The 12,058-nt window shown below is 31.7% G+C and overlaps 2 protein-coding genes across 2 annotated transcripts; both read left to right on the top strand.

Annotated features, from left to right (window-relative positions):
- The first annotated feature begins 1,606 nt into the window (after positions 1-1,606).
- LOC125876913 (protein DOG1-like 3) lies at positions 1,607-2,517 on the top strand. The gene is made up of 2 exons (XM_049558203.1): positions 1,607-2,059; positions 2,290-2,517. The coding sequence occupies exons 1-2, from the start codon at positions 1,607-1,609 to the stop codon at positions 2,515-2,517; spliced, it is 681 nt and encodes a 226-aa protein (XP_049414160.1).
- Positions 2,518-7,011: 4,494 nt separating this feature from the next.
- Positions 7,012-11,981, top strand: LOC125876901 (tubby-like F-box protein 7). Its single transcript, XM_049558187.1, has 4 exons — positions 7,012-7,445; positions 8,211-8,298; positions 9,028-9,157; positions 11,181-11,981. Exons 1-4 carry the CDS (start codon positions 7,080-7,082, stop codon positions 11,755-11,757), a joined length of 1,161 nt encoding a protein of 386 aa, XP_049414144.1. The 5' UTR covers positions 7,012-7,079; the 3' UTR covers positions 11,758-11,981.
- The last annotated feature ends 77 nt before the right edge of the window (positions 11,982-12,058 follow it).

Here is a 12,058-nt window from a genome sequence, read left to right as displayed (position 1 = left end):
TGTAACTATATGCGAAATTTTCCCTTTTATATAGAATAGAGATTAACTACTGTCCACTCACAAGAAAATTACAACATCAATTTATTTTTAGAAATAATTATTTCTCTTGATATATATTTATATATTATAAATATTTAAATATAAATTAAAAGAGTATTATATACTAATTTGGACTCTAAATTAATTATAGAAATTAGTTTAGGATTCTTATTTGACTTACTGAAAAAACGAAGGATTCTTCACCGTTTTCTTCGTCCTCATTATTTTTACTCTCCTTTTCCGTAAACACCATTAAAGCAATTTGAGACATTCATCAAAGGTAACTTTTTACTCATTGTTATTATTATTATTTTAGAATCTAGACTAATTAATTTCATACAAAAATTATTTATAACTTATTAAGTTTTCTTCGGAACATGAAAAAGTGTTTGGATAAGTCTTTCATTATTTCAGACATGTTTTCTCTTCTTAGTTCATTCAATTAACAACACAAATTAAAACTTTGGTCAATACACCACCATATGTACTTCAATTTAAGTAATACTTAAAGTCGATAGTATCAAAAATATTTGAACATTATTTCAAAGAAATAAAAGTATTTAAAAAAAAATAAACCCTTAGATTAAAGAAGTGTTTAAAAAAAAAAGAAAAAAAAAAGATGAAAAATCATTATTCATTAAATAAAAAAATATAATTATTAGAGAAATATGTATTTCTAAAAATGAACTAACTGTGTCAGTGGATAGTAGTTAATCTCTAGAATATCTTTTTCTGACTTCACATTTGAAGTTCATATTCTTATTAATGTTCCTAACAAAAAAAATTCTACACTTAAAATTTAAATTGAGATTTTTCGTTAAAAATAGAGTGATTTCCTCACAATACCATAACCCATATTAGTCTGTTAATCATCTTTAGAAGGGATGAGGTTCTAGTATGCCACAGAGCTAATCCAAGTCGGTGAGGGGACTCGCCATTATTTGGAAGTTTTGGACTTCAGATTTTGAGAAGCGATCACATTTTATGTAATATTATTTGATGTTTTCAAAATTAAAATTTAAATATTTATCTGACTTATAAACTACTAGTACTAGTACTTTTTTAAGAAGCAAATGAAAATTTTCAAATCAAATTACTTCTAATTATAATAAGATGAACTCTTTGAACAAATTAAAATAAAAAACACTTGCACGAAATAAAATTATGTAACCTATATTTATCTTAGCTTGAAAATGATACTGGTCCCTCCCAATATATATAAAAAAAAAAAGGCACTCCCCACACCAGTTATAATCTTCCAATCTTAATAAGCGCACCACACTCATACACTTGAATATACATACAAAATTACTCTATCCGTATCCGTTTCATTTTAATTGTCATATGATCTTCTTTTTTTTAAAATCAAATAAAAAAAAAATTAACTAATATTTTATGATATAGTATATTATAAATTTGTAATTTATAGTACTTTCTCATACCTTTTTGAATATACGACAACTAAAAAGACAGAGGAAGTAAACACTATAGATGAAAATCACTCCACTCAAACCACTCTCAAACTAAGGACACAAGGAAACAAAATTTAAAAAAAAAAAACAGAAAGATGAGCTTCCAGCGTTTCTACGATACATGGTTTGATCAACTGAAAGAAATCGTACGCCAACTGAGCGAAGTTCCCCGCCCCGCCACCAGTGACCAACACCGTGAATTGCACCAACAACTCGTTCAAAAAGTTGTGTCCCATATCTACGAGTACTATCGAGTTAAATCCTTAGCTGCAAAAAATGATATCCTCTCCGTTTACTCCGCCCCATGGTCTACATCTCTTGAACGTTCTCTCCATTGGATCGCCGGATGGCGACCGACCACCGCTTTTCACCTTATTTACACTGAATCCAGCATTTTGTTTGAATCTCACATTATCGATATTCTCCGTGGCCTCCGATACGGAGATCTCGGTGATCTATCGCCGGATCAACTCGCTCGCGTTAGCGAACTTCAATGTGAAGCTGTTCAGGAAGAAAATTCTATCACTGACGAATTCAACGACTGGCAGGCACGAAATCCTCATCTCTCTCTTCCTCTTTTTTTTTTATTTATTCCAAGGCCACTCTGTCATTTACAATAATCAAATCACAATTCCAAGTATTCAATTTCAAAATAATTGAGAAATTAGATCTTAGTAGCTCAGTTGGTTGTCTGATCCCCAAATCATCAACTTTGTTCTAATTAAGTCAATTTTAGTCCAGAATAGCAAGTAATTTGTTGAATTTATCGTACATGTAGGATAGTGCAAGTGAGATACTTGGTTTGATGGGAGACATAGAAGGGAAGATGGAGAAGCTAGTTGAGATTTTGGAGAAGGCGGATAAACTGAGGATGAAGACGATAGAGAATTTAGTAGAACTACTAACGCCACAGCAAGCAATTGAATTTCTTATATCATCGGCGCATTTGCAATTCGGAATCCGTAGATGGGGAATCAATCATGATCGTCAAAGAGAAAATCCATGAACATTTTCGAGTTCATCATGCAGACTGGTTTGCACGTTGTTAGTTTTTTTTTTTTTCTTTTAAGATGAAATTTCTCAAATTAGAGAAGAATTTTTTTTGTTTTTTTTATTTTTTCTTTTACAAGTGAATGAGTGGCTGTGACAGGTGTTAAGCTAACAAGCAGTTGATCCCATGCAGAGAAACACGTGTTATTCAAGCAGCGCGCCACAATGTGAAGATGTGGCGCACTGATGAACAGCGGTAAGGGGTAATTATGTAAACCTAGAGAAGGAACTTTTGTTGAGCCTGTATCAACTAATCCAGAATGTATTGGAAAAAAATATTTTTAAGAATGCTACACCCTCTCTTTTAATTTTTATATTTCTGCATTATGATAAAATATTTTTTAGTGGTAATAAATATGTACAGTTATAACGAGTGTTAAAGCTTTTATCGATATTACTCCTTATGTTTCATATTAATTGATCAATTTTCATTTTGTACGGTGTTTAAGACGTCATAAATAAAAAAATAATTTTACTGATTCGAATAGCTGATATAGGATAATTATTTTTAGTATAATGATCAATATGGGACGGAGGGAGTAGTTAATCCAATGTCATTATAGATTTTTAAGGCATTTACAGAGTTTTAGTTGCTTAAAAAATATATTTAGTTAATTATTGTTAAAAAATATCTTTAGTGTAATGTAGTTGCTCCTTGCTTGGAGACGTAAATTGGTCTTCTCCGTTCATTTTTAGTTTATTTGTATGCAAACAAATACATATTAATAATTTTTTTTGTCTAGTTTAAAAGATTAAAAGATATGTTTATCACTTACTTTTTAAATTTATCTTTATTCACGTATTGCATTTCTCAAAGTATTAACTTTATTATATTTTTAAAAGGTTGTGTAAAATTGTCATGTTATTTATTAATCGCCTACTGAATAAGTAAAAAATAAATTTTAAAAAAAGTAGTTTTTTAAAACAAAAAATTAGAATGTTTTTAAGTGCTTAATTATTGTGAATTAAGCTACTGTTTATGTTTGCTTTAAAGGTGACATTTTTGTTTCATAAAAAAAACATATTTAAATTCATACTAAAAATTAGTTAGTTAAATTTTCACATTTCAAATGATGTCATATATTAGAGCCGTCAATATGGGCCAGATTAGTTAGTTAAATTTTCACATTTCAAATGATGTCATATATTAGAGCCGTCAATATGGGTCAGACTCGTTGGGCCAACCTGACCTAATCCGTGATTTGATAAGGTTGGACTACGATTTTTAGAGCCCATTCTTTTATATTCATCAATACCTATTCCTTAATGACCTTTTTGATTTATATTTTTTTTAACATCAATATGGGATCAAATAAACATTACTCCATTATTTATGATAATGATTCACTTATAACTTTAATATATATATATATATATTTGTTATGCGTGAAAAAAAAAATGAACTAAGCATTATATTACTTATATTTACGAATAGGAAGGAAGAGGTTGTTTCTAAGGAATTCCAATTTGTATAAGTGAAATTTCAGAGTAGTGTTGCAATCAAATGAGAATTAAAGAGCAAAAAGATCGTCATAAATGAAAGTTGGTTATTTTTTAAATAAATATTTCAAGATTGGCTGAATATTAAAAGGTGGATCAAGTTGTGACTAACCCACACAACAAGTCACTCCAAACTTTAGGCCCGTGAGCCCAGTAGTCATTTGCATGTATTGCACATTCGTATGGTCCGAGGAGAATAAGAATGTTGGATTAATTGTTTGGTACGTGGAATAAAGATATAAGGTGATATGTTTTAGAACGTGATTGACACTCTTTCTCTTATTTTATGTCGGCCTTTAATCTATGTCCTTTTAGCTAAACATTTTCTAACGGGATGTAAATTTCAGAAATTATGCCCCTACGCTCTCAAAGAAGTTATGCTTAAATTCGATTAACGAGAGCAAAAATTAAAAATCAATTCATTTGAATGACAAAGATTAAAAATATCATTCCATTAGAAAGACATTTTCACCAAAAGAAAAAGGCATTTATTAGAGGAGTATGTTATTTTTCTCTCTTCTTTTTTCCTACCTAGAATAATAAATGAATTTTCCTATTTTAAGGGGAATTTGTTGTTGATCATACTTGGTGAATGCAAAAATAAGTAAATGGGAAAAACATCAACAAAAAAAAACATGTGTTCCAAAACCATCCATGTTTCCATTCTTGCACCATCATTGTTGTGTGTATGGTTTGGTTCTAGAAAGTGCATACCTTAATATCTTTTAAAGGTAAGGGCTCAACTCTAAAATTGTGACTAAAAGAATCAACAAACATAGAAAACAAGAGAGAAAAAAAGATATGTAGGTACTCTTAAAATTGAAATTATAATGTTTGGTTAAGAAAAATTAAATTGAAATAACATTACTATATTGAGGTCTTGTTGAACTTGATTGTGAAGAAGATGTAAATGGTGTATTAACTTTTGATTGGTTAAGTTGATTCCAACCATTAAAAATTGTTAGAATTGACATTATAATATTTGATATCAAATTTGGAGTTGATTAGGTTCAATTTATGTGGAATGATTGATAATATATATATCAAGTGTTTTGAACAATTTACGCTAAAATTGTGACACAACTTGTGTTGAAATTTCAACGAATCGCCAAGGTTTAAATATGCTAATGCACGTTTTGCTCATCCACTTGGTACTTTTTTGATGATATCAATTAGGATTTGTGAATAATTTCTTGTAATGTAATGTCAAAATTTGTACTAAAGTTCTAATGATCAACGAAGAGTAAAAATGTCTTTGCAGCCAACCATACGTATTAACATGCTAGTTATTCTTGTTAAACTTATTTAAACAAGGTCAAAACCAAAAAATATAAACTAATTGTATTTGTTCAAATCGCAATTTACTGAGGTCCATATACTTTAGAAAAAATGAGTGGAAATATCAACTTTGGTGTCTTTCTATACTTTTAGGAAAAAAAGAAATCAATTTTTCCTTATTCCCTTCCTTTATTATTTTCATTATTATATGAAGAATCAAATGGCCACGTGGAAGCATATGGAACAATAGATGACCAAGGAAAAAGAGTTGAATAAATAAAATATTAGTATAAAATAGAGTTGATTAAAATTTTCACATCTGGTTTAATGTATTTAGAAAAGAGTTGAATTAATAAAATCTTGGAAACGAAGATTTATTTTTGTTTTTTGGAATTCATATAGATTGAAATTAAGAATATATTACTCCTTTAATCTTAATTCATATGATATTTTTTGCCTTTCGATATTTAAATGAATTCATCTTTAATTTTAATTTTTTTTAAACATCTTAAAATTATTAATTATTATAACTTCTAATATATTTAAATCATTTTAAAATGTATAATTTTTTGTGTTAATATATATATATATTCAAATTTTAAAAAAATGTACCCACAAAACGAATAATATCATTAGATTTTGAGAGATTTGAGCCGTCTAATTTTGACCATATCATTTATACTCGAACAAGAAAAAAAAATAGTCAAACAAGAAGAAGTCTTTCTCTTTCATTTAAAGCAATAAATAAACTAATCATTACCCACTAATCTGACATGTGAGTTACATTAACAAAACAAGTTTACCTACCATATTTACTTTTTTTAAAAAATTATTCAAAATAAGAACTTCTTTAAAATTTAATCATTCCATATAGAAATTCATTGACACACTAATTTAAAATTGGCTACTGCAAACATGCTCATTAAAAGTAAAAATACTTTCAATAAGAAAATTATTTACGATAACACATACTTCTCAATCCTAAATAAGTTATTATCAGCTATATTAATCTTTACTAATGCGATTAACTTCACTTCACGTGTGCATATATATATATATATATAATAATAATACAATCAAATATTTTTATAATATCGTTGTTTGTGTAATTTTTTTTGGGACCAACAAAATGTTATAATGAAAGACACATATTATAATTATAATAGGTGCCATTATAATATAACATAAAAGATAGTTCTTCACGAAACATGAGTTTTATAATGAAATATCTCTATATAAGATAAGATTGTTAAAGAGAAATCTAGCTAGATTAGAAGTTCAATAAATCTAAAACATATTTCTAATTAATAGATATTGCATATATCCACGCCACACTCAAATATTCTAAGTATATTATTATTAAAAACAAGTTTTACGTTGATTGTTAGCCTATCATCACCTTCTCCTTTATACGATTTGAGATCAACAACGTGAGCCAGCTTATATAGTCAGAATTTAATTTTACAACATGCTCTCTAAAAACTTTTCTTTCAAAACAAATCATTTATTTTTTGAAAAAAAATAATATTCAAATCCAAATCTAAGCACACATGACACGTCAACCAGTGATATAAGTTTAAAGTGACAGACAGTTTACTCTATCTTTTCCCTTTCACAAACCAAAATTTTCTGGTCTCCTTTATTCTCTCTCCTTCACACTCTAATTTACAGTTTCACAAAAAAAAAAAGAGAACCAAAAAATACAAACAAAAAAAAAAAGAGAAAAAAAAATTCATCAACATGTCACTTCGTCGTTCATTTCTCTCACGAAGAATCATCAGTCGATCTTTTACATTTTCCAAATCATTCAAAGAATTCAAACTTCCAGAACCTTCTACCAGAGATGATTTCGCTGTTGGAGATGACCGAAACGGCGCCGCCAGTGAATCGGATTCCGGCGATGCAACGTCGTCGTGGTCGAATATGTTGCCGGAGCTGTTGAGAGAGATTATACAGCGAGTGGAAGCTTCGGAGGACAGTTGGCCTCTACGTCAAAACGTCGTCGCTTGTGGATGTGTGTGTAAGAGATGGAGGCAAGTTACTGAGGATGTAGTTGAGTCGTCTCTTCAGGCTGGGAAAATTACTTTCCCGTCTTGCCTTAAACAGGTGCAAATTGCTTTTAACTTTTTTTTTTTTTGACCTCAATTATTATTATTGTTTTTTTTTGGTATTTTCTGTGATTTTAGTTAATTGGAGGTTTGAATAGTGTAATTTTAGGTCGTTTGAGCTTTGATTCCGTAAATTTGTGTGTTGTTGTATTGTTCTCATTGTTGCATAAGCTTAATTGTTGTGGTGCTGTGACAAGTGAAACACTGAAGAAAGGAAAAGAAGGGAAGTTCTGGAGTTGGTAATTTTGGGTGGGAGTGAAAATGTGAAATAGGGCTGATTATAGAGAGGAATAGAAATAGTGGATTTGTATAACCGTCCAGACTATTTTGGATCAAGGTGTAGTTGATCGATTGTAGTTTTGTAGTCTAGTGAACTTGTTGTTTTTCAGCTGGGAGTACAATGGGATTTCCTTTTGAGCTTGCGGATTGTCCCTGTTGTATACGCGTTAGGCTAGATTAACTTCTTCCATTCTGAATTTGATCAACTCTTACAACAACGAGTTTCCTGTATGTGTAAAAGGTGCACCGTTACTTGTTCCAGTAGATGAAGCAAGCTGATGGAAGAAAAGTGGGAAATATTTTTACTGATCTTTTCGAATACTGGGTTGGTTTCAGTTATAATTCAGCTGAAAGAAATACTGTAGCTTGATTATCTGTATAATGTAGGTAGTTAGGTGCTTAGTTTACTTCGTTTTTGTATTTTTATCTATAATGTTTAATGCAGCTGTTAATGATGCCTTCTTTCTCCAATTTTCTTCTGCAGCCAGGGCCTCGGGACCCTCCTCTTCAATGTTTCATCAAACGTGACAAGAAGAACGCAACCTTTTACCTATATCTCGCTCTTTCACCCTGTGAGTTGTTACTTTGACAAATATTATTTTCAGGAATTTAGCCTTGGGAAATTGGCTACTAGCTGCAGTAATTGATGTTTGACTTCATGAAAATGCTGGCTGGGACTGTACTTTAGGTGGTTGCTTAGCAACTGAATGGCATACGCTTTAAATTGCCTTTGAATCTTTCTGGGTCAATGACTTGGTCTGCATGTTTTGTTTAGACTTTATATCAGCATTGACTATTCAACTAAACACTCATTGACTTATCAATGGAAGTCTCAATCATTTATTGTCTACATGTTCGCACCTATCTTTATCGTGCTCCCATCTTTCTTTCATCAAGATTTGAAATCTTCCATAATCCGTTTTAATATTTTAATCTCTTAAAGTTAGAATAGTTAAAAGCACTTGAAAGTTTGCCTGTACTTTCTTGGCAATTTACAAAGTCTAAAGACATGCACAGTTATTATCTTTTTTATAAGCATGACATGAAAATTCATCATGATTATTTATTTTCATTTCACATTTTATCCGGACTCCGTGTAATAAAAGACTGTTGTATTGTATTTTTCATTCCTATTTCACGAAAGCTATTAGTTTGATGGATGGTTTGAGTCTGATACTCCAATTACTAAAACAGATACTGTTTCAAAGACGTGTAGACTCATCAGTCATAATATGTTGCTCCTAGTTGTTAGAGATTTCTCTATTATTTTTGAATGTTTTCTTGGTATTTATATTTGGCAGCGTTAATGGACCAGGGGAAGTTCCTCTTAGCAGCCCGGAGGTACAGAAGTGGTGCTCACATTGAATATATAATATCTCTTGACGCAGATGATTTGTCTCAGAGAAGTAAGGCGTATGTTGGGAAGTTAAGGTAAATATTAGTTGACCCCTTAAAATTAATACTGATGAAGGCCATTTCTTTGCTGTTATATGTGTTCAAAGTTGTCAGGCAAAAAGAGTCTGAAGGGCTAAAGCTAGGCGGTATGTTTAAAGTCCTAATAATCAGAAATATCATAATTCTCACTAACACGTCTAGTTTCATATATGTAGCTTGACGACTAGATGCCGATGTTGAATTTAGGAAAAATGATGTTTATAGAAAAATATAGAATGACATGGCTAGAACTCGGTAGAGTGCAGGTGAAAATTATACTAATTAATAATTATATTTCTTCTTTGAGATTGACATAACCTAAGTTCGAAGAAAAGATTCCGTGGATATATAATACATATTTGTTGTTGTATAAAGTAACATGTACATACTTATTATGTACACAAGGTGTTTCAACCTTATGTTGCTTCTTCTTGCTGCATGTTTGGTTGATCCTGTAGAAGTTCAAAAGGTTCTCTTCCAGATCGTGTTTCACAAAAGAATGAGAAGAATAGAGGAATACCAAACCTTACCAATACATATGATATCTGATGAAAAATTAAAATCTAGATGTGCAATAAGAGTCACTAGTATAGTGTCAAATGTGTCTTCCTTCTAAGTGTATCAGATACAAAACTTGTTTTGTTGGGAGATATTCGGTGTCACACATTAGAAGCCAAATTGTGAGGCATTTTTTGTCTAAAAGGTCAACTGGTTTGATATGTTGCTACAAAGCAGAGTGGCTTGAACAGGCTGCTTAGTGATCTAGAATGCTAAGAGAAGAGGGTGCATCAAGACTAAGTAGTGGTGTTGAGGTGGGACGAGAATATTTGTGAGGCATTCCAAATAGTCTTGCTGGTTATACCTTAGATTTTTTTATTTGCATACCTTTTTGATGTCCCTCATGCAATGTCTCTATTAATATTTTGCAAGAAAGAAGAATCCTGGCATGGTGAAATTCAACTCTTTAGGGATAAAAATTCTGGCTATATTCTTAAGCTATAATTTATGTGATAGATAGTCTACCTAATTTCGCAGATCTTGTTACTTTTGTGTCCCGAGCAACTGAATTGTTTTTAGGCTGGCAACTGCTGATAATACCACTGACAGAATTCTCGGAACATAAAATTTTTAGAAAGAAGAATCCTGGCATGGTGCTATTTCTTCCTCTCTTTATTTCCAAATATTACGTCAAGATATCCAAGTCTCGTAACATAAAATTGTTTGGTATCTAGACGTTTACCCATCTTTGCTGCCATGTAACTGAGAACACTAATCTTGATACAATGAATTAACATGCAATTGTACACTTCTGATCATGCAGACATGGTTAACTTCAATGTTAATGTTCCTCTGCTAGTTAGTTTTTCATCAAACAATTACTTCAGTTGAAATATGACACATTAATTAGGAAGGAAATCTACTCTTCTTATTTGGAACTGTACTAAGGAAGGAAATCTACACTTTCCTATTATGGCTTGCCATTAAGGAATCTGTTCAATCGTCGGTACAAAAAATGATGATGCTTGCAGCTGGAAGTACACAGCTGTATCACCCCCCTTAACAAAAGTGTGCTGGTACCCTTTTCATTTAGTGGCCCATAGAAACGTTCTTAAAGATAGTCCCATCAATGTTGTTTCTTTGTTGTTAAGGTTTCTTGCCTTGAGAGGAAGTTAGAAAATTGAATGCTTTACTTGGACTTTTTTGTTGTCTTTTTTACTCTCCTTTCCTAACCAGATTTTCCGTTTGAGTCTTGCGTTCAATGTCATTAGCTGGAGAAACAAACATTTAAATACATCACTAGAAACAACAACACAGTAAAAAGCATGTAATGTCGCCTATCTCTTGGCCAAAGCTTAATTTTCCTTTTTAACTTGCAATAACCCACCCTAATACCTGTGTTTCCCTGTCATTATGATAGATAAGTATTCTTCCAAGTAAGGGGAGAAGAAAAGATGTGTTCTTATTTTCATTCTTGTTTGTTCCTTCATTTTCTAACCTTCCTATTGAATCCAACTGACAGATCGGACTTTCTTGGAACCAATTTTACCATATATGATAGTCAACCCCCACACAATGGGGCAAGGCCATCAAGCAGCCGGTCTTGTCGACGTTTTGCAAGTAAGCAAATTAGTCCCCAATTACCAGCTGGTAATTTTGAAGTGGGAAATGTTTCCTACAAGTTAAACCTGTTGAAGTCTAGAGGACCAAGGAGGATGATATGTTCACTCAAGTGCCCCTGTCCTGGGGAAGCTGTTATTGACAAATCTCAGGATGCTCCGAAGAAGAAGCAACCTGGTTCCGCAGAAGCCAACTCTACAGTTCTGAAAAACAAAGCTCCACGGTGGCATGAGCATTTGCAATGTTGGTGTTTAAATTTCCACGGAAGGGTCACCGTTGCATCTGTGAAAAACTTTCAGCTAGTTGCAACGATGGACCAAAGCCAACCTGATGGAAAAGGTGACGAAGATACAGTTATCCTCCAGTTTGGGAAAGTAGGAGATGATGTTTTTACAATGGACTACAGGAAGCCGTTGTCTGCTTTCCAAGCGTTTGCAATTTGCCTGACCAGTTTTGGTACAAAATTGGCCTGTGAATAGATTCTTAATAACTTGTAATATGCTTCCTAGTTTGCTTTCGTCATCTTTTTCTTTGCGTGCACAATGACACTTTTATTTAATTTAGTATTCTCTACTCGTGCTAAATCTAAATTTAGTAAATGTTAGTAGATGTTGGGAAGTGTAATTTAACCTTTATGAGAATTTCAACATCAATGTAACAAATAGCGGAGTTCTTTGTACTACACGGGGCAATTTCCGCGAAACACAATCCTGCTCATAGTAAATTGTTTCTCTACATCTGTAGAAACTCACTCTTCATAATAGTAACTTCATTCTACAC

Source organism: Solanum stenotomum, chromosome 9 (genome assembly GCF_019186545.1).
Source record: "Solanum stenotomum isolate F172 chromosome 9, ASM1918654v1, whole genome shotgun sequence".
Taxonomy (NCBI): Eukaryota; Viridiplantae; Streptophyta; class Magnoliopsida; order Solanales; family Solanaceae; genus Solanum; species Solanum stenotomum.
This window is presented reverse-complemented; position numbering and strand designations above follow the sequence as displayed.

What these genes read in the sequence shown, in the direction of transcription:
- LOC125876913 (XM_049558203.1), top strand. Translation starts at nt 1,607, where the DNA reads ATGAGCTTCCAGCGTTTCTACGATACATGGTTTGATCAACTGAAAGAA. An exon ending in ACGAATTCAACGACTGGCAG is followed by an intron (nt 2,060 to 2,289) that starts GCACGAAATCCT and finishes TCGTACATGTAG; the next exon opens with GATAGTGCAAGTGAGATACT.
- LOC125876901 (XM_049558187.1), top strand. Translation starts at nt 7,080, where the DNA reads ATGTCACTTCGTCGTTCATTTCTCTCACGAAGAATCATCAGTCGATCT. An exon ending in TCCCGTCTTGCCTTAAACAG is followed by an intron (nt 7,446 to 8,210) that starts GTGCAAATTGCT and finishes TTTCTTCTGCAG; the next exon opens with CCAGGGCCTCGGGACCCTCC. An exon ending in ATATCTCGCTCTTTCACCCT is followed by an intron (nt 8,299 to 9,027) that starts GTGAGTTGTTAC and finishes TATATTTGGCAG; the next exon opens with CGTTAATGGACCAGGGGAAG.